At 37.3% G+C, this 26310-nt stretch overlaps 4 protein-coding genes across 6 annotated transcripts in view; 2 read left to right on the top strand and 2 right to left on the bottom strand.

Annotated features, from left to right (window-relative positions):
- Positions 1-26310, bottom strand: part of LOC134841414 (bridge-like lipid transfer protein family member 1) — a 469521-nt gene that overhangs the window by 40947 nt on the left and 402264 nt on the right. For all 3 annotated transcript variants that reach the window (XM_063857385.1, XM_063857384.1, XM_063857386.1), the window contains exons 2-12: positions 20148-20570; positions 19557-19803; positions 19038-19318; positions 15284-15401; positions 7289-7608; positions 6708-7098; positions 5211-6530; positions 2933-3549; positions 2523-2787; positions 1891-2335; positions 1024-1697 (exon numbers count right to left, since the gene is read on the bottom strand). In XM_063857385.1, coding sequence (XP_063713455.1) covers positions 1024-1697; positions 1891-2335; positions 2523-2787; positions 2933-3549; positions 5211-6530; positions 6708-7098; positions 7289-7608; positions 15284-15401; positions 19038-19318; positions 19557-19803; positions 20148-20434 — 4965 coding nt within the window. In that variant the 5' untranslated portion in view covers positions 20435-20570. The remainder of the gene's footprint in view (positions 1-1023; positions 1698-1890; positions 2336-2522; positions 2788-2932; positions 3550-5210; positions 6531-6707; positions 7099-7288; positions 7609-15283; positions 15402-19037; positions 19319-19556; positions 19804-20147; positions 20571-26310) is intronic.
- Positions 1-26310, top strand: part of LOC134841416 (microtubule-associated proteins 1A/1B light chain 3C-like) — a 393097-nt gene that overhangs the window by 291121 nt on the left and 75666 nt on the right. The window lies entirely within an intron of this gene.
- Positions 9061-11973, top strand: LOC134841974 (NGFI-A-binding protein 1-like). Its single transcript, XM_063858094.1, has 3 exons — positions 9061-9644; positions 9764-10665; positions 10809-11973. The coding sequence occupies exons 2-3, from the start codon at positions 9802-9804 to the stop codon at positions 11796-11798; spliced, it is 1854 nt and encodes a 617-aa protein (XP_063714164.1). The 5' UTR covers positions 9061-9644; positions 9764-9801; the 3' UTR covers positions 11799-11973.
- LOC134841674 (activating signal cointegrator 1 complex subunit 1-like) lies at positions 24748-25740 on the bottom strand. Its single transcript, XM_063857710.1, has one exon. The coding sequence runs from the start codon at positions 25738-25740 to the stop codon at positions 24748-24750; it is 993 nt and encodes a 330-aa protein (XP_063713780.1).

Below are 26310 nucleotides of genomic sequence, written 5' to 3'. Positions count from 1 at the left end.
TGGCTTTCAGAATTTCAAGTTCGGTTAGTTTTTTAATATCTAAGTTTTTTGAAAAAAAAATAAAAAATCATAAGAAAAGCCATATCTCGAAAACCAAACGGATTTGAGAAGTCATACTAGACGCCAGATTTGCAACTCCTGAGTGTATCATAAAAGCAACCTATTACATGATTGATAACTTAACAGCAATTTTAAAAAATTGTGAAATAAATTTTATAGTTTTGCCTAATATAGAAAAACTGTAAGAGTTAAAGCAATCGCGACTCCTTTTTAACAGACCAACCTAGCGACTCCTTAAACATGTGTCACGTGAAACGCCAATTAAATAATAGATAGATGATATAGCTTCAACGTAGAAAAAATCTTGCGTTAAACATGCAAAAATCATACGTGGAAAATGCTTAAGCATGTCAACATAGGGACTGCCTAAACACGTGTCAAGTGAAACGCGAATTAAATAATAAAGTATAGATTTGTTTTTAAATCATCCAAGAGTATTTGAGCAGTCCACAGATAGTCCGATTGAACAAAAATTTGGCAAGTTAATTTTGAAAAAAAAAACGTCGAATCCATGACAACACACAAGCGTTTGCTGCTAAAAGAATATACAAAAAAAATCAGCAATTTGCATAGCATAAGACATAAAATTCTGAAATGTCTTCGTAGAACAGTTTCAAATAAATCCTAATTACAACATGAAACAATTTTTTAATAGTGCGAGGGCAATTTATCTATGAACAATCATTTGGTTTGCTCGCTGGCAACATTGCCTGCAGCTGTGAAAAGGAAAAGCATCGAATGTTCGCGCCTAATTGTTCTGAAAACCAAAATATTTAACTTTTTTGATACCGCAAAAAAATTGAATCTTTTATTAGAATCTAAATTGCGACTGTAGGAGCTTGAATATTACATAAGTCGGTTTTTACGACGTGGTTTTTAGTAGCATATTTTGTGTGGAATAAAAACACGCGAAGGCATAGTTTGGAACAAAAAGTATACATCGACACACAGGCAATTTCGTACCTCACTTGGATCTGAATTGTATGAAGACCGCTTTGACAGTTCCACATTGCCTGCTGAAGTGCGTCTTTTTTGATGCGAAAGGGCACTCTTTGAACTGTTTGTTGAAGTGCTTGCTTTCTGCGATTGGGCTCCGGGTGCGTTCGAATCCAGACTGGAACTCACCGCATTTGGGGGAGATTGACCTATCTTCTTTGAACTTGAACTGCTTGCTCGCGTGGAACCCGATTCAGTCTTAGGCACTGTGTTATATACATTGGCCTCACTTGAAAAAGTAGGAGTAGAAATTTTACCAATCTGAGCAGGCAAGCTGCTATGAGCAAAATTGCTATCGTAATAATGTTGTTCTACAAATGTGAATGACTGTTGGTGATCAGAAGAAATCGAACTGGCCGATGGTGTTTTATGCCGAATCACAGATTGAGGACTGCCTGTTACTGTGGTTGAAATACTTGAAGATAATTCTGATTTGTTCAATTCGGTTAAAGTCTTTTCGGCTTCGAAGTCGATGCTGGGACTGCACGATCTGAAGTTCTCTTTGGAAGAGGCAGTCACTCGGTTGACTACGCCTTCATGTTTTAAAAGGGCAAAAGGGTGATCTGCTGCTTGAAACACTGGGAAGCGGTACTTTCTGTTCTTATGATGCAGGGGAACGCCAACGGTTCCTCCGATTTCGCCTTAAAATAAAAGTAAGCAATCAAGTTAATTTTATTTGAACTTCTAAAACACTATATTCAACAACCACCCTTGAACAAAAAAAAATCTGCCATTCGCCTCGGGCATTTTTTAGGTCGATTTTGGTTTATATTCTTTCCCAAGTGATTTAATTTTACAAATATTTATTCTTGTAGATTATACATTCATTCCAACCTGTAAAATCATCCGCTATGTTTGGCGCCTTTTCTCTCATGTCATAAATACTCAGTGCTTCGTAATACACAGTCTCTAGTAGCGTCGTCCCGAAGAACGCACAGTTACCCCGGCATCCGCATTTCCCAATCGGAAACTTCCTGTAGACATTGGAATCGCCAGATCGGCTTTGAAGAAAAAACAGCTTTCTGCTTTGGTCAACTTTGGTCAAAAACTCTCCTTGCTGTCTTGTTTTCTGCGAATTAGTTACTGCTTTTGATACGTCAGTGAAAACGGGGCCAAACTTGATGCCTCCTGATTCTACCCACGTTTTTTGACCTGATGGGAACCTGAGACCGCAGCTGGTGACAAAGTGGCGAACTGAGACCCTCTCAACGTGTAAAGTACCTCCAAGGGCTGAGTCGGGAGTGTGGAGATTGCACCAGCAGACTTTAACTGGATATATCTGGAGTTCAAACATGTCGTAAAAACTGTATGAGAGTGGAACTCCTTTTTAAACGGAAAGCTTGCAAATGGATAAAAATCATCCTCAGAGTTTATGTTTATGGTAACAACCTACTAGTCAAATAGTTCGAAAACTCCTAAATAGCCACGGAATGTCTTTAGATGGTACAAAAATAATCAAAACTTACGTTGATATTTGATATCAAGTCCGGCTCCAGAATGTTGAAGTCAATACTGTCCACGTGGATCCTGACCATACGATATTTCAGGTCTTCACTGCTCACACACAAGTTGTCCTCTTTGGTTGCACCCGAATCAACCTTATCCGGTATGTTTATGGTCACACTGGGCCCCTGTTTTGAAGTAATCTGCAAATCTTTGGGCGTGTTTGCGGCATTTTCCGAGGTTTGCTTATGCGTGCAATCATTTCTTTTTTGACAGTGCATGCAGTACCTGTCAAATTAATCATCATCATCATTTCTAATTGCATATCTAATTTGAAAACACTATTCGGCATCTAAACACCACTGAAAAATTATGAAACATTCTTGATTCTGACCCTGGGGGTTGCTTAGTCATAGTTCACATTAAAACTAACCCCATCTCGAGAGGTCCGGTTTGAAGCTGACACGATGGGTCCGTCATCAGAAAAACCATGCCTTGCACTACATTTGCTAAATCCAGCAACTGTGAGATTGTAACTTTCCCTCTCAATGGTAACAATTTAACTTCTGTCAGCCATGCGTACTCAATTGAAACACTTTTGTCTTTTGTCTCCAGGACATTCGAGAACCCTTGCAGACGTAACTGCAGTCCTGCCAACGTTATTCGATTCCTCTCTGAATTACATTTCACGCTTTCTTGAAGACGCAAACCGTTCCTTTGACCTCTTGTCGGAGTCCGAGAGCTTGTTTTTCGGTACCCTTGGGTTCCGTCGTTGATGGACTGAGGCATGGTCTCAAAGTTGGTTTCACTTTTGGGAAGAACTACAGTAATGGGAGCCGCTATAAGTTGGAATCTGAACTCTTTGAAAGAGCTAGAAATTTCCAGAAGTATCAAATCTGTTCGAATAACAGGGCATGCTTCGTTAATTCGCAAATATTCGGGAATATAGACGCATACATTGGTAATGGGTATAGATACAGATACGTTCATAGGTCGGTTTGAAGCATAGAATTTGAGATTTTGATCGTTTCCATGTTTGGTTTGAGCGCACTAAACGAAAAAAAAAATTAAAAAAAACTTGAAACCTTCATGCATCTCAAATCTTTTATGCAAATGTTGGAATAAAATAAAATCGAAGTTGTGAAAGGCAATCTCCTAACTACCAAACCAGTAGTTTTGCACTTAGCAAACACAAGGGACGAAACGCCAAGTAGCTTCAAAAATAGATACAAAAAAGGTGGGTGCAAAATGTGTTTTGAAAAACAGATGCCATCTATGGAAATCAAACCTCCAGGACTCGTGCATCCACGTCGAATGCAAAATACAGCAAGTGCCACCAACAAAATGAGCACTATTTTATGGAAAGCTTAAACTCGTAATATTACAAACTGCTCGCTCGCTCGATTTGGGTAAAACATAGTCAACAGACAGTTGGAAAAGAGTCAATGAACGCTAGAAACAGAAAAAAAACTGACTACTTTTTGAAAAAAACCTTCACCTCTCAATTTCAAAGTTAACACAAGGCAAAGCTCAGCTTCGCACCACATGCGATACAAACCAAGAAAGCCAAGCGATACAAAGCAAGAAAACCTCAGCTTCGCAGCACATGCGATACAAAGCAAGAAACCCTCAGCTTCGCACCACATGCGGTACAAAGCAAGAAAGCCTATAAAAAATCGAAAATATCGAAAAAACTAGACCTCGCAAAACAAACAAAAAAATGGAAGTATCAAGCGATAACAAACCCGAATAATTACCAAGCGGTGATAAAGCCAAAAAATCCTTGGCAGAAAAGACAAAACTTAAGATTTATACAAAATTCGAAAGTCCCCATCACTCGCACAACAAACAGACACACACACAAAACTTTATTGCACGTCGAAAAAACCAATATGAGTCCAATAAGCAAATATAGTATAGCCCGAAACCTATTAAGCAGAAAAAAAAAGAAAACAAAAAAGTCGAAAAACAAACTCAACAAAATTTAAGTCTAATAAAAAGTTATTAGATCCCCTAAAAATTATCGTAAAAGTTAAAAATTATCGTTCTTTTGAAACTAATCCAAATTATGTTAATATGCCGATAACATTTGGTCAGATTTAAGTTTTTCAGCGATAAAAAAGAAACAAAAAAAAGAAAACAAACGAAGTCAAAGTTAGTTAAATTACAAACAAACAGAAGAAGTGAATGAAAACATTAGAAACAAATACAAGGTAACTTGCTATCAGCAAAAAAAAAACAATTCTACGATGTGGCAACTGAGCCGATAAAACATAAGCAGGCAATGCCGTCCCAGGCGTATTCTTTACCTCCAGACCAAGTGCGCCAGAGACACAAAGAAACTTAAATGTATTATGAACTGAACGTAAATTTACCATTTCTAATTTCTAATTATGTGAACAAAGTTATTTACGGGAAAAAAAGTCTAGTATCCGATTGCAATGCCCCCTGCTTATCGCAAGGATCAAATTTTACGATTAAGATTGACACTTTTTTTGATAAAATCAACTCATTTTGAGAAGACTGAATTAATAGGTATAAATTTTACTCCGCTAAGAGCTGTAAAAACTAAATTACACTTTCGAAGCTAGGAGTCGCTAACGTTTTTTTTGCGCTATTTTCATGTTTGTATTTGAAGAGTGCAATTTAACTAATTTTCAGCACTCCGAAATTATGCTTTCCGAAATGTCATCAAAAGAGCATTTACAGACCTGTTGCGAATCATCCATGGCCACTCCAGTTTGCTGATTACCAACAACTGCGTTGTTATTTGGACTGGAATTGTTTCCTCTCTTCTTGTGATTTCCTTGCTTGTCATTTGATTTCCTTTCAAACTGTTTCAGGGGAACATCTGCGAAAATATTCATAATGAAAGCATGCAAATGTTTCAGAGCCACTCCATATCCAATTCCGACGAGTTGGTCAAAGGTCACACAAATCTCCAGTACATCTGGTTCTATCTGGGACATAAACCTGGGCTGATTTGCAGCAAGAGGATCAAGTGGGTTCGAACTGACTGAAGTCTGGTCGAAAGTTTTCAGCTTTCTTGTATTGAACTTGGGGGTCCGTTTTGGCAAGGACAAATTATACCCGCTGACGTTCCCGTTCTCAGTGTAATACACAGGATGGTAACGATGGTCAATTGCCACTGATAAGTGTCCACACTGGATGAACTCAATCGCATCGGAAGACGGAAAAGTGTAAAACCGTTCAAACATCCGATTGTTTGCAGAAGACGAAAGCAACCCTCCGGCGCCATCTCCAGAACTCAATTCTGCATCGATTCCTGCTCCAAATCCTGCTGTCTTGAATCGGGAATCGAAACCAGTTAGCTCCTTCATTGACATCGCGAGGCTTCTCAAAATATGCTTCGATGGAAAACTGTCGGGAAGATGTAACGCAACGTCCAGATTCGAAGCTTCAAAACTGAACTTGTTATTCAACAATGCAGGGAGAAAATCTAAGAAATTGAAGTCCATAGTTCCTGTTATTTTCTGCGCATTTATGAACTTGAATGCATTTGAATTGAGAAGATCTTCGTTTATATCTGGACCAGCTTGGTTCTCCTTATTTCCATGCGATTTCTTGTTTTTGCTATGCGATCGGGCATTTGTGACCCAATTTGACTGATGAACAGGAAACACAGCTTCAACTTTTTCGAAATCCACGTTACATTTATACCGTACTGGAATGAATTTGAGAAGATCTGGTTTGTCTTTAGAGCCGAAATCGTTGATTATACTAGCTAAAGATTGTTTCAGAATTGAAAGATAGAAAACGGAAATTCGACGCCCGGAGATATCGAATCTCCAATGCTGCGGGTAGTTCCAAAATAAAGGAATGTCGGCTTCCAAGCGAACTTCAATTGTATCGCCTCGAATAAAGGAGGGGAACTCAGAAATGTTCGAATTAATTCGACATTGTTTCAGCTGTATGTGACAGGTGTTTTTATATCCTGTTGGACCTATGGTCAGGGGCATCTTGTACTTGACAAACATCGCATCCGTCTTCATTTTGAAAACTTGCATATCCTGCAAAAAAGGGAGAAATCATTTCAAGAACAAAATTATTACAGAAGTATTGGAAAATATCAACAGCAAAACCTCTTGTCCAAAAAGTGATCAAAGTTCAAATGATAAAAATGAACTTTACAATTAAAATGATCCTTTCGTTCGATGACCTAATTTTTTGGTAAGTTGATAACCCACTGCAGTTTGTGTTGCTTCCTTGTCATTGAACTTGAAGTCCACTAAGCTATCTGCAAACTTCACACAAACACTCAATTCCAATGGGCTCCTAAGACCACCAGGCTGAGGTTCGGTAGTGGGAATCTTCAGGTCATACGTCATTGGAAAGAAATACTTCTGCAACTGGGCTCTTTTCTTGTCTATATACGGCGAGTAGCTCAGTCTCGAGTGTCCTGTAAAAGAGATGTCTACTGTCCGTAGTGGAATCGGGAGCGGATTGCTATTCGTGTCTGCTTCCTGCAACTCGCTGAAGCTCGTGTTTGCCGAAAGAGGCATCCGGTATGGCATGTCCCATTTCATTCCTATTTCAACCCTTTCATTGGATTGCACTAGGATACAGGTTTCAGGAGGCCTGTAATGGGCAAGCAACATTAATTCAACAGATACACTTTGACATGTTTTGATGTCTTTAAAAACTATGATTGGAACTAGTTAACCCTTAAATTTAAACTGATCGGTAATGAAACTCCTCAAATCACAAGGTCAGAATCATTAATAATCAGATAGTTCATTTTAAAAAAAAAACGAAATCGTTTTCTTACTTTTCAGGGTTCAAGTACGTTTTGAAGTTTCCAATCGTGTTCGGAGCAGTCGCTTTATTCGCTTCCGGCTCGTATAAGCTCTGTTTTGGGACCATCGACAACTTTGTCTCATTTCGCATGGTGATTTGCACTTTGTGACTCGAAGCGACAAGAATATTCGAATCTTCAATTCCATTGGCAGTCGAGTGTTGGGGTGAACCGCCTGCACCGGTGTTGGACGAGTCATGACTCACTGTTTGAGAAGCGTATCTGATATCACAGTCTTTGCTGAATACTACAAGAGAGAAGTCCAGATGCTCGTTTCCGAATATAATTCTGACCTAAACCATACCTACCATATAATTTGCCTTGGAAAAGCAGAGAAAACGGTATTGAAAACGCTATCCAGACACAGAGGGGTAGCACAGCTGCTTGGATCTTCCAAGCAGCTGTGCTACCCCTCTGTGTCTGGATAGCGTTTTCAATACCGTTTTCTCTGCTTTTCCAAGGCAAATTATATGGTAACGCTTCGGTCACCGCTTCGGTCACGGCTGGAGGGGTCCCAGTGTCATCCGCCTCCTCAAGGTGGGACCGGCTGCGGCGAAATGGATGACATCTCCCCCTCCCCCACGGTTGGTCTGCACTGAGCAGGCCGGGGGCTAATAAAAAAAAAAAAAAAAAAAAAAAAAAAAAAAAAACAGCTGCTTGGCAACACTTCAAATACAGCACTAACACAGCATTACAGGCTAGCAATTTTGAATGAGATGGAAATCACGATGTCGAAAAAATTATTTAAAAAAGTTAAAAATTACATCTACAAAAAATTCATACTTTTGTCCCGAATGATCTTCCATTTGAGGGAAACATACCAAAATTTTATGCCCCCAACTCCCCTGAAAAACAAAAGAAGCCAAAAATCTAGTTTGTCAGCAAAAAAAAGATGTATTATAAGTTGACTAGCAAAAACCATTTGGGAGAAAAAAAATGATTACAACATAGCCAACAAAAAGTGTCAATGGACTCTTTCAAATTTCGAGAAAAAAAACATCACTATAAAGCTCTTTGAATTTCTAGAATCTTTTCTGATTGGCATTTGAATTACAGTCTCGAAGCTACGCTTCACAAACACAATCAAGAAAATGACAAAAACGGTTTTAGAGAAAATTTAGCGTTGGTCGGCCTAAAATGGATGTCATAAAATTTGGTTGGTGAGGGGGTCGAATCCCTGAGGGGGGAGGCGTCCACCCAATCCCTTCGTCCCCCCCCCTAAATCCGCCCCTGTGCCTGACCCTTAACTCCCTGAACTATAAGTATCCGATATTCGCTCCTTACTTTCACAGAGGACATAAGTTTTTCCCAACTTAGAAACCTTACCAACTCAAATATCCCGATATTTAGCGCAGATGTTAATTCATCAGCTTAAGCTCTGGTGCCCCGAAATATTTTACAAATGCCGTCTATTCCCTTGTCAACAATCGACTAGTTGCGCCTGGTAGTTGAAAAAGTTCGAATACTTTATCTGAAATTATACAAAGCTCTGCTACCATCTACCCACACATTGGAATTGAAACACAACAGGAAAAATACACAAAATAATATTGCAATTTTGAAATGGGAGAGCAGGAATGGAAACCAATTACGCACTCTGCCAATTCCCCAGACGATGCGTGGATCAGGCGCGGGCCGGGAACTGGGCTCCGCTGCTTTCGATTCCCAACCACTCCCTTGGGGAAAACTTTCCTCGCAAAAATGAGCGGGCGAGGCGCAGAGGGGAATTGGAACGCATGGGGAGATATAAAACAGAGCGCACAAGAACGCAATTTTGAATTCTGATTCAGCAGAGGCACAACCACGCACTTATATATACTATGCCTTCATAATACGAGTACATACTCTTTTTTAAGGCAATATTCATCAATACTTTTTGAGCATTTCTTTTCATTTCCCCCTTTACACTAATTTCTAAAAGAAACTGCGAAATCAATTTTTGTTTAATTGATTGTATTTGCTGCTAACTTTTGCTCTATGAAGATTAATACTAATAAAATTTCTCAAATCAGATCAGATTCTATTTTAATTCCAAAAAATGGAAAATATATTTTGATTATATGAAAGTTAAACTCTTTCAATCGTATAACCTAACTATTATTTTTCAGAGAGTTATTCATTTCATTTCACTTCAACTGCAAACGTCTGCAAAAAATACACCGTGAAAGATCTTGCGTGATCAACTTTAGCTAGACAGCAAGCATTCTACGTAGCTCCTTATGTTTGATCACACCAATCAACTTCACTTTCGCTCTCTTCCCCTGACCAAACCATAAACAAATCGCAAACTGAGTTAAAATTCCAGTCATAGTTGAAGAAGCAACTTCCGGTAAGTTATATTGTTCATACCTACCAAGAAAGCGTTTAATGCTTTCACAATTTGCTCTCGAACAGGATCACTTTGAATTTCTTTTGGCTTCAATAACCTTAGAGGAACATTTCGTTCAGGGAAACAATTACGAATCAAAATTAGTCTGACATTAAAAATGGACCAAAGCAACGCCGATACTGAGATTTCTGGGCCACAAAATAATCCGAATGTGGAATCAAAATATTCACAAACCGATATCACTCTCAAAGATGACTTCAAAATATCCGGCAAAATAGTCAAAAATTTACCCAGAACAAAAGGCGAAGCAGAACTCTATTCGGTTCTAAAAAAGGCAAACCTGTTGGACTACTTTCAAAACTTCTTATCACAAGGTGGGGATGATGTTCAGCAAATTTGCGAGGCCGGAAAAGAAGAATTTTTAGAAATTGTTTCTCTGGTCGGAATGTCGACAAAACCTCTGCACGTGAGACGGCTCCAGAAAACCCTGCAAGACTGGGTCACTAACTCTGCGTCATTTTCAAACGATCAATTCAAAATACCAAACAGTTTAGTCCCAAAATGCTCGTATATTGATGAAAATGAGCAAAAATCAAGTTGTATTATTCAGCCAAACGATTCAAGCATGAACAATGCTCATGTACTTAACTTAAGTATGAGTCACAGTTCCACGAACGGCTCTTACGACAATCACGGTTTCAGTATCTACAATAACGGGGCACTTGTATCTTCAGAAGCGATCGCTTCGCCTGCTATTTCAGAAGAAAGTTCATCTCTTTCGACGGTCGATCATTCGCCTCCAATTTTACAAATGAGCAGCGGGTTTCAAGTCGAAAGCCGAGAACACTCGAAACGACCCAAGCAGGGAAAGAAAGCAAAGTACTTGAAGCGAGCTCTTTCGGTAGACACTGATAATCAAGGCGACGGAGTGTTTGTGGTGACAGGCAACTCAGATATCAGCAGTGAAGGGTCAGAAGCTATGTCATCGCCACTAAGCTTAGGCTCCGACGACGAATACACGGTAATTATATGGTATTACACAATGCACCTTTAAATCCATTTCAAATCACATTTTTCAAAATGCGGATCAAGTTAAGTTAAGAATTTCTGCGTTTCCTCTAAATCCAACTTCTTTACTATTTGTTAGTCGGGACTACTTTTTAGATCACTGATGAAGAACTGAGCCAGATAAAAGAAAAGGCAAAAACTTTGGTCCAGGCCGACCAAGAATCACGAAAGAACAGATATGACGAACAGCAGACTTCAAACTATACCCTCTCGACCAAATTCAACAAACAGTTACAGCGCGAGATCAACGATGCAATGAAAATTAACGAATCAGATGTCAGCCGTGAAATTGTATTCCGAAAACATTCGGCGATCTACGGTCGTTTCGATTCCAAAAGAAAGCCGGGTCGGCGTCTATCACCTCACGAAGCTGCAATAAATGAAGCGTCTGCTCAAATTTGCCTCCTCGACAAGTCGTTTCTGGTTCGTCGAGACGAGCTTTTTATGATGTGCAGACAGACGCTCAAAGAGATAGCTTTTCAAGGAAAAAAACAATCCCGAAATGCTAAAAAGGTCAAACTTGCGAAAACAGAAAACGTATCGGCAAACAGTCCAACATGTTCTGACGTTTTAACTCAAATGGATTCTAACGCAAAAGATACTACAAATACTGTATGTGAACAATCACTTTTGACATTCAATCCAAACCAAGTTGCCTCAACCGATGCCAGTCAAGGCAGCTCCACTTTTTTGCAATCTCAAAAAGCTTCATCTCTCGAGATGAAAATTGAAGCTCTAAATAACCGAATAGCGACTGGCAACCACTTTGAAACTAGCATCAACAGTAACAGCGTTGTCAATACAGGACTAGTAAATAATATGACTACAAGCAACGCCATGTTCAATGATGGAACATTCACACCCCTTTTGGCTCAAGGAGCGTCCCCGAACTTATTGGCCAACCAGTTTGCAAGCACCCTTCAACCAGTCAATATGTCAAATTTCAGGGCTCATTTCTGGCCTTCGGGTACGGGAAACCCAGAAATAAACTTTTTACATTCGGCATTAAATATGGCACACGCAAACTCAGCAGGGCCAGTCGGAATTCCCATGCAAGTGAACAAATTAGAGCCCATTTCACCTTAAGGCCCAAACTAAACTCGATGCATTCACACGCAAAACAAATTGAAACTTTCTCCTTAACTATTCTTTTTTTGTTCTGCAATCTTTTTCTGTTTATAAATATTACAAAAATTTCCCATGTTTCTTGATATGAACCAAGAATGTTGCACTGGTGCAGTTTATTTTATGTTAATTTTTTTGAAGCAACTGTTTTTTTTAATAAAGGCTAAATTTTGAATTAAAATCATTTAAATACCCAAAACTAAAGTTGTTAACACCTATCGTCCTAAATTTCACTTATAGACTTGAAACGAAAACGTTTCCTATATATAATGGTTTCAATGTGCATATGTACTTATAATTGTTAGCAAAATTAGGTTCTACTTAGAAACAGAACTCTTTTAGGTTAATTGAGATAAAGGCAATTTTCAAAAAATGTTTTTGGAATGAACAAGGTGGGCCAATATTCAATACTACAGTCAAGGGACAGAGAAATGAAAACTTTTAGATTTCAATGAATAGGTGAACAAATTTTTTCTATTGGCGTTTTCTCTGCATCTAAATAGAATATACAATTAAAATTTTGACACTTTGAAAGAAACTAGCCGGATCAAAGTTTCAGAAACTATCTTTTCAAGGCCTAAAAGAGTCAATATGTAGACATAGTTTCAGAGGTTTTCTTGCTGTGGAAACATTTGCGCAAATAACACAAGGAACCTAAGTTAGTGGGTTTAAATTTCTAATTGAGAACTGATGAGCTTGACTCACTCTTTATGCCCTCAACAAACGACAACAACAACAAAAAAGAAAACACTTGATCTGGCGACAAAAAAACGGTCGTGTGTCTTGACGATACAAAAATTGAAAGGTCTGGGCGCTCATACCAGAGAGCTGGACAGAATTTAAAAACAATAAAACTGCTTATGAGAATACTGCACTCGGATCTTAACAGTCAAATTTCCAAAACAACTGATTGAAGTTTTTTTTTGTTTGCTTATTTTGATCATCAGCGAAAAATTTCTATAATTTTGTTGCTGTTCTTTGACTCCGGATCAGCTAACTTTTTCAATTCTTTTAATAGTCGCTTTTGCGTGCCATAAAAAAGAGTCAAGCTCATCAGCTTTCCAAAGAATCAATTTACTCCCACAAATTGATATTCCATGTTTGCGAGGATGTTTCCACAGCAAGACCATCTTTTCCGCCTTCAAAACATAATTTCTGTATGATTGATCGTGCTAGCATCTTCCGAAATGTTCCATCTAGCGTGTGTCAAAATGTCAACCCTATATGTTACATTGTTGCAGAGAAAACGACGCAAACGTAGAAAATTTTTTTATAAAATCGATAAATTGCAACTTCCGTCACTGCACTTGAAGAGCAACTGCTGAATAAGATATAACACACGTCAAATTTTGCGACGAAGATAGGAAGCTGCACTTCGCCAACCCAAGTAAAAACGGTAAACAAAATTGAAAATTCCCAACAAAACTGTGAAACAAATCGATCTGCTACAGCTCCTGAGTTGTAGAAGCAGTCATGAAAGCAACAAAATCAAAACTAACAAATATTTTTAGGAAAATCATTCCGGGGCTCTTAATTTTCATGAATCCTTTATCATAGAAACTTTGGCTCCCCACTACCTCCCCATGAAAAAAAAATTATCAAAAAAAAACTAACATTTTACTTTATCTTTCTCTAATTTATGAAATTTCGGTTAACATGATAATTTTTGACCTTCTGATTAACCATAAGAAAGAAAAAAATCGCAAAAACTTCTTTGACTCAATTAGTTGCCCAAAACGGTAAAACTCTGAAATCATTTCAATTTCAGTTAAAAAAACGCTTAAAATTTAGGCAAATTTAGTGCTGCGGCAGCTAAGCCGATTAAAAATAAGCAGACAAGCAAAAATCCGACAATTATTTTTTGACGCTTGGAAAACTTTCCGTTTTCACAAAAAAAAGAACAAATCCACGCCAGATTCAAACCATTGACCTTTGTCATTATAGGCAAGCAGGTTAGCTCTTCGCCACATGCGCGATATAACGTCTGACTTTTGATTTGATAAAAACCAAAAGTAAAATGATTCAAGTGATTCTGTATAACTAGTTGTTAGCCCGAAAAAAGTCTGATTTCCGATTTGATAACGCTTGCTAATCGCAAGTGCAATTAGTACTGAACTAAGCCTTGCATGGAGTTACGATCTGTGAATAAATAAAAAACTTGAGTGCGAAATTTCACAGTGCATGTTCATTTGTTTTGAATGATGTATCTACTGAGGGGCTATAATTTACTGGGCGATTTGATGTCTCTATAGTTGGGAAGAACAGTAAATTTTTTGTCAGCGTCATACAAATATGCTGCGTTCGCTTGTGTAAACATAGCCAATCGAAGATCGGAAAAGAGTAATGAACGCAAGTAAAACATAAAAAAAACGATTTCTCAACTTTCGAATTCCAAAGAAAACATAGATGCCCTTTAAGCTCTTTGAATTTCTAGAACGATTTATGACTGGCGCTTTTTGATATTATTAACCCAAATTGAGAAAAATGGATCAATAGGTGAAGTTTTTATTCCGCTAAAAATTAAATACCACTTTCGAAGCTAGAAATCGTTCACGAATTTTTGCGCCATTTCCACGTTCGTATTTGGAGAGTGCTATTAACGTCACTTTCAGCAGATGAATTTCAATTGAACTCAAAAAGTGCATATATACCTAAGTGCATCTATAATTTTAGACTTTTCCTGAGAAAAAAATCAGCAAGATCTATATAAAAGTCTTCACTACTTTCATTACTCTTAAAAATAATGAGGCTCCATTCATAGCTTTCTTGTGACTACAATCAAAATAAAAAGATCAAAAATTCTAAAAACTTAATCTGTCGATAAAAAAAATGCGCAAAAAAGATTTTAAAATCAGTTACTTGCACCATCGGCTTATATCGCAATGGCCTTCTTATCCAACAAAAATTGCTCAGCTTTTTTCAGAAAAAATCTGTGCTGTGGCAAAGAAGTTGGTGTACTTTTGTGATGACAGAAATAAGATAGTCAGAAAATCATTTTCTTTCAAAGGTGGAAATTTTCGATTTGCAAGAAGTACAGGTCCTGGTAGGGATCAAGCAATTGAGTTCACCTTTGTGTTACTTCACCACTACTCAAAATGTGCATTATACTTCCTTTGAAATTGAATTGAATGTAAATCAAGCTAAGAAATATTTGGATGAGTTGAGCTGTACTTTTCGATTTGATTACTCTTATGAATCACAAGCGCACTCAAAAAGGCCAAAAATTGCCGAGTTAAAACATAGTCAATCGAAGCAAACGAAAAAAAAATCAGCAAGACCTATATAAGAGTCTTCACAACAATCATTACCCATAATAAAGCAAACTGCACTTGTACCATATTCAGGAAAAATAATTACAATTTGGTTAACTAAAGTCAATTAGTATTGCGTTGCAAAAAGCCTGAAACAGCAACAGCATGATGAAGATGACTACGGATATATCTTACCGGACATGCTTTGACTTGAATGATAGCCAGGAGATCTTTAAACGCATTCCACACTCGCACTGCTGCTGGCTCTGGGGCATCTTTCACACTGGCAGTATTCGAACCAGATTCAGGGCCACTAAAACACGTATTTTAGCCTAATTTAAATGATGTAAATTTCAAAATGGTGAATTTATGTTTCGAACACATTGCAATCTGTTCGACGAAATAAAATTGATATTTTAGAGTTTGACGAAATAAAATCAAGAGCTTGACGACAAAATTGATATCGCACAATATATATAATGAGACCATCGCAACTGTCCATGTGATGATTACAGATGAACCTATGCAGATCGGAGGCTCATGGCAGAAGGTAAGTCAAAACCACTGGTGCCAAAAAAATAGAAAATAGACAATAAATAAATTGTAACCAAATCGGAGTTCGTAAATTTGCATCCAACATTTAAAAATTTTCAAATAGAACGGAAAATTAAACTGCAGATACACTCAGAACTAGTCTGTTGGTTGAAAAAAGTACAGATTTGAGAAAATTTTTTGATGATTCTGTTAGATCAGTTATTTACATGGACACAGGGGTGATGCTTCGCTTCGCACCACTTGCGATACAAAAATGAATGATTATGGTAAAAGCAAATGAAAAGACAAATGAAAAAAAATTGCCAAAATTAAAAAAATCCTTTACTAAGAGCTTTCAAAATGCTACAAAGAAGCCAAACATTTCTGCCGATATCTAAAACTCACTTTCAACAAAAAACACCGGGAGTTGTCGTCTCCAGCATGCGTGATCCGCTATGCCAAATGCACAGAATAATCCTTAAAACTTTAACGAAAACAACTATCAGGAGTTTTCAACAGCAAACATGAAAAAAATCGGCTAAATTTCTTGGAACCCAATTACTTGCCCAATATCGGAACACACTGGAAGGATTTTTACTTTAAGTAAGAAAACTGCTAAATTGAAGCCAAATTTAGTGCTGAGGCAACAAAGCCGCCAAAAAGAAGCAGACAAACAAAATTCCGTCAAAAAGATTTGATGGGCGGAAAATTTTCCGTTTACAAAAAAAAACATAGCCAACAGACAGTTGAAAAAGAGTCAATGAACGCAAGTAAACAAAAAAAAAACATTTTTGGATCATTTCACTTTGGAACGTAGATGCCAAAGGGAAAAAATGATGCCCCTAAAGCTCGTCGAATTTCTATAACTATTTATGTTCGACACTTTTTTGATTTAAATAACCCAATTTGAGAAAACTGGATCAATAGGAAAAATCTTTATTCCGCTGAAAATCTGGAAATTAAATTCCACTTTCTAAACTAGAAATTGATCACGGTTTTTGTGACTTTGGAACATTTGATGTTTGATAATGGAGTTTGCCTTCCTTTTAACAAAGGAAATGAATTGAACTTATTAATAATCATAAGTCAAACCGCGAAAAAACAATTAAGCCTGAACAAATTTTCAGACTTTTAATGAAAAAAAATCATCAGCACCTAAATAAGAAACCGATCTACGTTCACCGACTCTAGAAAAACAGTTCCTGGCCGGATTCGAACCATTGACTTTTGCCTTTGTAGGCAGGTGCGTTTACCTCTTCACCACAGGCGCAAATTTATGTCTGGCTTTTGATTTCATATGAACCAAAGAGCTATCAAATAATTCAAGTGATTCTGTTAAGCTAATGGTTAACCCAAAAAAATTCTATATACCGATTTGATATTTCTTGCTAGTCTCAACTGTAAAGTCAAAGGCCCGAAAAAGCAGAAAATTTCTAGATTACAAAAAAAGGTGCTACCTTTACGCCAGATGCGCTGGATGGTTGTTGAATTTGAATTTATTACACAGGGGCGATGCTGAGCTTCGCACCACTTGCGATACAATTATGAATGGCTATGATTACAATCAAACGGAAAGAAAATGAAACGAAAAAACTACAAAAATCGTTTTTGTTAGTAAAAAAATTGCAACAAAAGCACCCAAATATCCGGAAAAAATTGCCTGCATCATTGGAAGCTTTACAAAGAGCTTTTGGAATGCAAGATAAAAACCGGATTTTTGAAAAAATAATAATTTCTGCACAACTAAGCCGACGAAATTAAGCAGACCAACAATAATCAAAATTAGCCGAAAAATGTTTGTTCGCAAAACAGGTCTCGACTGGAATCGAAATCCCGGGCTTTTTCGTCTCAAGCATGGGAGTTATAGCAACTTGGAAGAAAGCTGAACCTTCAAAAAGTCGCGCTACGGGAACTAAGCCGACAAAAACAAACAGACGGACGATAGCCCGAAAACGCACAAAACCGCTAGTTTGCGAAAAAAAACAGGTCCCGGCCATTTGCTGTCTCACACAGCGCAACCCTTCGCTGTCTCACGAAATTGTGTTAGCCAGATTCACCGGATGGTTGATTGAATTTGAATTTATAATTAACAAGCGGTAACAAAGCCGGAAATATTCGTGGCGAAAAAAAATCAAAAAAATCTTAACTGATTTTAAAAATGGTATGCGCCTTTTCCCCCCAGACTACACACACGCACACAAAAAAAATTTCAATCCACGAACGAAGCAAAAAGAAGCCACTAGCTCGATATATATTTTGCCGAAACGTATTAGGCCGATACAAAAGACAAAAAATGAAGAAAAACAAATTAAATATTGACAATGGATTTAGTAAAATTACAACTAATGTAAAAAACAAATTTCGATTCAGCCAGATTTTTAAAATGCTTAAAAAAACTTAACTACAGTTAGAACTGTTAGAACTACGTAAGTAACTACATTTAGAATTGTTTCCAGCAAAAAAAAACGATTGTTAGATGTTAGATGGAGAATTTAATATTTGAAAAAACAGGTCCTAGATCTAAAAGATGCACTGAAACTTTTTTCGACCAATCAGACTCTTACAACCGTAATTACATAATAAATTACAATCTTAAATATTTTTTTCTTAAATTTCCAAGACTTTTTGGTATTTTTCCATTCAAATTTTCTGTTCCGCGGTTAATTTCAAATCTCACAACGGCGGATCAGGAGGTCTAACTGAGTTGTTTGGATACAACCATTCCCTATGGTGAAGAAGTCTCCGAAGAAGTTACAATGCCTCATGGGAGTGTAATTCAATGTAATTCCTCGCATAGTCATTATAATAATAATTGACACAGAGGCCAAGCTTCGCTTCGCAAACGCTAGCGAGAGCACGACAAAAAGCAGCTTCATTAAGCACAATAAAAAAAGTATAAATCAGCCTCGAATTAGCAAAAAGTTGTCTACGGCTGAGATTCAAACCTGCGACTTTGAGATTAAGAGTCGCACACTAACCACTCAGCCACGAAAACTTATTAGTCTAAAGAAGATAAAAGATTAAACACTAGCCACAAATAAAGCAGAGAACAGATGCAAAGCAATTTCCAATGCTACAGTGAAATTTCCAAATAAGTGAACAAGTTTAATGAACAATTTTATTTGCGAGTCAGGTTAGAAAAAAGGTTCGCAATAAAATAACTAAGATGACGCTAGTGTAAATATGATGACACAATTAACAGACACAACTGTCAAAATATTTGCTTAACTAGAACAAAAAACATTAACTGATGACTACGATAGAGTGGACAAATGATTCACTGATTTGTAAAAAAAAACTGGTTCACCGGTAAAAAAAGTGTTAGCCCGATATTCGCCGGTCAGAAAAATGTTATCTCGCAAGTGTAACAATCATAACTATATTTCATTATGGCAGAGCTTAAGCTTTCACTTACTGGCTGCCTCGTTCTACGTCCAAAGCGGTTCCCACTGTTTTACTAGCCATCGATCCCTTATCGTCCACAACTGATCCCGAAGTAACCATCTCTCCCAGGTGACTTTCAATCTTGTGGTATCCTCCGCCATCAGATCCACTGCTTCTAGAAGAAGGGGCACCAGTGTTTCGTCTTCTCTGCCTGGAACTCGAATGAGACTGCGGAGGTGCCTTACCAGAGACAGATGGACCGTGAGCTGGATTTTTCAGGCCTCGTCTGTCTGATGTAACGCTGGACTCAACCTGAAGAAAAATTTAATTTTTGACCAAAATTTTCAACTGAAATAATATTCGAAAAATCCTTTTTTTCATCCAAGTTCATTAAAGTAGCCTCAGAACTAATTTTACCAAAAACATCTATGATACAGGAAAAAATGCATCACTGAAATAATACAAAAAAAATGCATCACTGAGATGATCTTTTGATTGAATGAATTTTTTCTCAAATGATCCAGGTTTTTTTTATTTTTAGTTCACTAACTGGCTGCTGTCTCCGTTTGTCCATGATGACACTTATCTGTTTCGCCTTCGTATTGGTGAAACTCTGCGCCAGCTCTTCGTAGAACTGCACCCTGTTGTAAACATGTATGTCAACTGTGGTCAGATCCATCACTAGTCTAGGTGCTTTCTCCTGGTAGTATTCCAGGTCGAACATCTTCCACCACCGGAAGGTGATGATACCATCGTAGATTGAGATGGAGAAGTCCGTGGTTGCAAGGTAGAGACCCCTGAAACGTCTCATGTTATACTTATTAGGTGAATATTTTTTTGGGCCCAATACTAGCTAAAATTCAATCGCTGGGTACACGCAGAAACTACAAAGAATTTCAGTTTTAGAAAAACGTATCTTCAACATCATTCTTGTGGACAATTTCGACAGTAACCAGTCGCTATTCCATTTAAGTAATAACGGCATTGAAAAAACGCAATCATTTCTTTCTATTTATCTTAAAAGTAACCAAATGCCCGCTAAATTAATTAGCTGCTACTCATTAAAAAAATTTGAGATTACTAAATTGCAAAACTGTTTATCAATACATATGCTTTAAATTGAGTCCTATCCTATCCTAACCTGAACATGATTTTTCCCGACAGCACCGAGAGCGAAAAAGACCCCAGGTCAAAATCCATCTTGGTAGTCCGAGATATTATTGCACTAATTATGAATCCAAACACACGCGAGTTGAAATACAATGCATAAATCAACCAGATGCCCAAAACTGCATTGACAATCACCAGTTGTAGGTAGCTTTGCTCATTTAACTGGCCTTCGCCGGAACTAGAACCCCGGATCGCCAATGAAGTGTCTGGGGTTTCTAGAGGAGCCGCCGTTGATGTGTTTAGAAGCAAAGTTGTCATTTTCTATTCAGCTGTAATTTCTGCATAAACGTTCGTGTCTATCTAATATTTCGCTTTCAAGACTGTCTATACCAGGGAAGCATTGTTAGCTGAGTACAATTCAGCTGCTCGCCTCGCCCGAAAATATACTCAAGATCTGAAAGTATTCAAAATTGAATGTAAAATTCCATGCTTGATTAACCCGTTTCAACTAGACTATCCAGCTCAATCTGAGATTAATTCATTTTAAACAAAACTTTTCGCTTCACTGAGCCAGTAAAACAGAAAGTTCAGATTCAGTATTTGGCTCTCGATTTTTAGGAGAAAGAGTAAATATTTATTGCAGAACAATTTTAATTGCCGCACTCATAATCTTGCAAAGTGTTTCTTAGCAACTCAATTTCCTCAAGCCAGTTCCAACAGCACAGACAATTCTAAAAGCGTTTATCCATGCCAAAAACATCAAATATTTTTCAGACTTTTGAGATGTTTTTGTTTAAGGGAGAGGAGAGTAGGGGTGGTGACTTGAATGGATCTAAAATCCAAACACAGAGGTGAAGCAGGCTTCGCACCACTTTCGATACAACATAAAAATAGCAATGCAAGCTAGTAGACAGGAAAAGAAAGCCACCAAATCCAAAAAAAAACACTTCAAAAAACCCAAACTTGAAAAATTGTCCGGAATCATGTTCTTTTTGAGGAAAACACCTCCAGAAACAAAATCGACGGCAATTGATGAAAACTCAAAAAAAAATAACACGCGGCAACTGAGCAGAAGAAACTTAAAATAATTTCCAGTAGAATTGAAAATATATTGGTTGTCATGGAAATTTTGAGCTATAAATTTTATTCTAAGAACTTAAGCACTTTGTGCGATCCGGAATGAAGCATAAAACTTATGCTTCTTTTGGAATGACCCCAAATTAGGTCACTAAGCGGATAAAAGCATAAGGCGATATCATTAGAGCAGAATCAAGTTCTTTAGGAAAAAACAACAAAATATACGAAGTCAAGGAGTACAATTGAAAATTGCAGAAGTAATTCAAAACGCAGAAAGCAACTATATTGAAAATTACGTAGAAAAAAAATCTATTCTACGATGTGGCAACTAAGCCGACAAAACATAAGCGGACAAACTATTTTCTGATATTTTTGGAAAGTAATTTTTCCAGTTGAGAAAAAAAAACAGTTCCTGATCAGATTCGAACCCACGACCTTTGCCATCCTTGGTGTACTCTTCACCTCCAGGCTAAGTGCCGGACACGCATAGACGTTTGAACGCATTTTGAACAAAGATTCAAGTGATTCTGTCAAAAAAGTTGTTAACCCGAAAAAAAGTCTATATTCCGGTTTGAAAATGATTGCAAATCACACGTTTAATGAAGGAAATGAACTGAACTTCAAAAAAAAACTCAAATCGCGAATACGTCGAAATGAGCGTAAACAGATTTCAGCACTTTTCCTGAAAAAAAACTTGACAACTTATAAAACAGTCTGAACTCTTTTCATCAAATCCTAAATGAAAAATCATGTCCCATACCTTTTCATAAAACCTGTTTTTATCAAACAGGAACATGAAAATACTGAAAATTTTCATTTTATAGAAAAAAAACTAGCAAAAAAAACTTGAAATGCATGAAATTCAACGTTTTGATGTCTTTCAGAGCTGTTTCGGTAGCCTTCATAATCATACTTCAAAATGACATTTCATAACAAAAGGAGCTTCAAACGGCCAGATTCGAAATTTCTTCTTGATTTTGAGTGAATTTGGTTTTAAAAACTATACTGTAATCTAGTCCAAAAAAAATCAAGAAGTATTTTTGGAGAACAACTAAGCAATTCACAAAAAAACCGCCTTTTTATTAGTTCTACAGAAAACATGATCAAATTATCCGGCTCTTTTTTTAATTTTCTCTCATAGGATCGAGATCAAACTCGAAAGTGAACGCAATTATTAATCACAGAGGCAAAGCGGAGCGGAGGAAGTCTAAACACAGAGGCGAAGCGGAGCGGAGCGGAGGAAGTATAAAAAATGAAAAACGTTGAAAAAAACTTTTGTATGTTTTGACAATTGAGAATTAAAGTTGAAAAAGAATAAAATTTACATAGAGGAGACAAAGCCAACAATCTTTGAACCGACACAAGTGCAGCCGACAAACATGATTTCATAAAAATTTTAACAGTTTTACATCGCACCTGAGACTACAATGAACAATACTTGCACTTGAAACTACGAAGGAAGTGGCTTGCAGCACAAACAATTCAGTGGTGTGGCAACTTAGCAGACACTTTTTGAGCAGACACCTGTTGAGCCGGAAAAAAAATGATTTGAAAACATTTGAAAAGTTTCAAGTCCCTCTCCCTGAACCTACAGAGAACAACACTTAAACTTGCAACTGCAATGAAAGTTACTTGCAGGAAATCATGATGTGCGAACTAAGCCGACATAACTTTAGCAGAATTACGGAAGTCCGAAAATTCAAATTTGACCGAAAATTTTTTTTTTCAACTGCAAACATACTGAAAAAAACTCGAACCCAATACCTTAGGATACAAAAATTCAAAACGTTTATAATTACCCTCAAAACACTTAGTTATTTTTTTGCAAAACTCTCAAAAAAGGCCTCTGAACCGATATATTATGAGCCGAAACAAACTGAAATCGGAGTTGGTAAATTTGCAGCCAATATAATAAAAAACTTTATAAGAACGGGCATTTAAAACGCAGATATGCTCAAAAATTGGCTCATTTCTACTCCCCTACCTTTCAAAATATCGAGTTTTATATTTGTTTTACATGTTATTACAGTCAAATGCGTGATGTTATGATGTAAGTATGAAGATCTGTTCACAATTGTCAGTTTGCTCACCATGCCAAATTTCATATCATTATGACAACGTAAAAAACGCTATTCAACATTATAATTTGAAAGGGGTGGGAAACTGGAAAAGAGTTTAAAAAAAATTGTCTGTTCTCCATCTTTCTGTTCTTTGAGGAAAGTAGAGATGACCAACATTTTAACCCGATTGCAATACTTTTGCTTATCGCAAGGGTAAAAAATCAACCAATTTTTCCTCGACAGCGAACAACGTAAGTAAAATTTCTTAAGTCTTTTTATATGAATTATTTCTCGATTATGTTTTTTTGTGCTACCTAAATTTTCCTGGGGAAATAGTAGCATTAGACATCGAATTTTCATCTCACCTTTGGGAATTGCAACAAGGATAGCCGGTTGCTCTGCAAGCAGCATAGAAAGTTTCAACAACAATGATAAAAAAATTGTGTCGTTTTCTATTCGTGTTGTTATATGAGAAGATCTGAATGAAAGCCTAGCAATTAAACGTATTCATAGTAGTAATAGTAATTTAGTATTCAAAATTTGTAATCTAAAAAATTGTCTTCTTAAAAAGCGCTGAAAGATACTTAAAACCTACACTTAAAGGAGTAAAACTGAAACTTCACGACCTAATTTGAATTATAAGAATTAAATTTTAATAGGCAGGCTTGGTCGCTTTATTTGTTCGGAATTAGACTAGAAGAAAAAAAAATCGACCCTTCAGGGTATCTACTAAAGATTTTCCGCCTCTAAAAACAAATGCAGTAACTTAACACTATTTTGCTGCACTTTGATTGGTCGAAAGTTTAAGCTGATTTATTCTACTTGACAATTTTCCTCCCTTTCTTGAAAGGGGGAAATTATTAATTAGATATAAATGATACATCATTCCATCCATTCCGACGCTACTTACAATGGTCGAAACAATAATGAAATGGAGAAATCAACAGCAGATGTAGGGAAAATGGAACAGAAAATCTACTCTAGAGCCAGAAACTTGACCTAGTAGTGCAGGTCTTCCTTTTGTCATTATTTTGCGAAACACTTCTGATCATCTACTATAAACGTTGCCTATAGTACCGTTACATTTGAAAAAAGAAGGCGCAAGAGAGCGCAGGCAAAAAAACGCAACTTCTTGTTTCAGCCTCAACTTTCCAAAAACTGCTCAAATTGCAATTGTGGTGAAGCCGCACTTCGTAAAAACCTTTGAAAAATGTTTTAAAAAAATACAAAAATTCCTAGGTTACACATCGCACATAATTTTGTAAATAAAACGAAGCATTAGTAGTGAATGCACCCAAATAAAGCAGATATAGAATCAATCGGGTATAGCTACTGTTTTTAAAATTATAAAATAGGGACTAAAATGTACTCAGAACTTGATGCTGAAACTCAACACAGAAATTCAAAAAAAAATCCGCCGGTCTCACGTTAAAAAAGAGAATTAAGTGTCTGCGTAAATATGACTAATCGTCTCAAAACAGCTGCAGAATAACTTTAACTTAATGTCAAAATACAACTTTCACTATAATAACCAGTTTTAGAATTAGTAGAATACCTCTGCGACAAATGAATTTTATCGACGGTTATAGCTCCAAAATCAAAATCACCCATATTGTCCAAAACTTCCTGGATGTCAAAAGTTTTCCTTTCCTCTTCGTCACAGTCTTCGCTGTTTTTCACATCCTTCGAAACTCTTTCGCCTCTGAATTTTGAATTCATCAATGTTACATGCATCTTAACACTATCACGCTCAAAGCTCTTTTGCAAATAACCAGTGTTGGAAAATCTCTCATAAACAGTGTCAGCTATCACTTGCAACATCATCGAACTCTCGCCGTCAACTTTGGCGTACAAAACATCCACAGAGCTCGGGTCGTCATTCATAATTTCAAGACCTTTGAGCTGAAACGACAAATTCTTCCCATTTACTAAAGCCGAAAGCTCCTTATGTAGATTGTTCATTAGTTCAACAGCTTCCTTGACTTCGTTCTTACTCAGTAAGGCCAAAGTTGCAACGGTGATATGGAGTTTTTGAGGTTTCTGAAATAACTGTTCATCAATTCTGCGAGACTTAGCAAAACCCATGGACAAAACAGACTCTTTAAACACTTCAAATCTTTCCAAAACTTCAACATTAACAACTGGAATGGATACGAAATGAGTGAAGGGCTCTTTTGCGCGACCTCGATCCATTGTCAACTGAATTCTGGTCAAAGCGGAGTTCAACATTTCAGCACTCGATAACCCCTGGACAACAATAGGATCATCGGGATTTTTCCTGTCTGGAATTGTGATTCGAGTTTTTGTTTCCTGCTCGATTTCTCGTTTTTTCTCTCCACCTTTTCCAATGACATATTTGAGTAACATCGGAGGACAATCGATCGTTTGCTTCATATCCGAGAAATCAATTCGGCATGTTTCGAAGTCGTCTCGTGTTCGAATTGGCTCAAAGTCATGCAATGATTCCTCCATTTCGGCTGGTTTCATATTGATGGAAGCATCGTATGCTGGGTTTACCCGGTAAATGGATCCATTCGGCAAAAATAACAATTCAGGTGATAATACAGGATCCATTTTTAAAACAATCGCACTGTGTTCCAATACAGGGCTAAAACTTATTGAATTTTCCAAGTTTTGATGCTTCCAGAATCAATTTATACGTTCGGATGCCAACTTGCTTTTTCAATTGTCAACCGCCAATGAAATAATCGATTTGCTTTTAAAAGGAATGGTCTTATTTGTACCACATGGAGGGTTTTGGCACCGGTTTGAAATCGTAATCTTCGCTTCCGTCCAACTTAGCTTTCTCCAGCTGCTTGTGAGCCTTCCTCAAATTCCTCAACTTTTCTGTGACTTCAGGGTCCTCGTCTTTTGATCTCGTTCGATTGATACTGCGACTCTGTCCCACCGTGAATCCGATAGTGTCGATGACCTTGGACTCCTTCTTGATGTTGATTCGGTTGTCGACCAAGTGGTAGAATGTGTATCCGCTTATTGCAACCACGCTGAAAATAGGCAGGCCGTGACGGAAAAAAGCGTTGTTTAGGTACTTCCACA

The sequence above is a fragment of the Symsagittifera roscoffensis genome, chromosome 3 (genome assembly GCF_963678635.1).
Source record: "Symsagittifera roscoffensis chromosome 3, txSymRosc1.1, whole genome shotgun sequence".
NCBI lineage: Eukaryota > Metazoa > Xenacoelomorpha > Acoela > Convolutidae > Symsagittifera > Symsagittifera roscoffensis.
The sequence above is the reverse complement of the archived record's forward strand: the minus strand, read 5'-3'. Positions and strand labels throughout refer to the sequence as shown.

What these genes read in the sequence shown, in the direction of transcription:
- LOC134841974 (XM_063858094.1), top strand. Translation starts at nt 9,802, where the DNA reads ATGGACCAAAGCAACGCCGATACTGAGATTTCTGGGCCACAAAATAAT. An exon ending in GCTCCGACGACGAATACACG is followed by an intron (nt 10,666 to 10,808) that starts GTAATTATATGG and finishes ACTACTTTTTAG; the next exon opens with ATCACTGATGAAGAACTGAG.
- LOC134841674 (XM_063857710.1), bottom strand. Translation starts at nt 25,740, where the DNA reads ATGAAACCAGCCGAAATGGAGGAATCATTGCATGACTTTGAGCCAATT.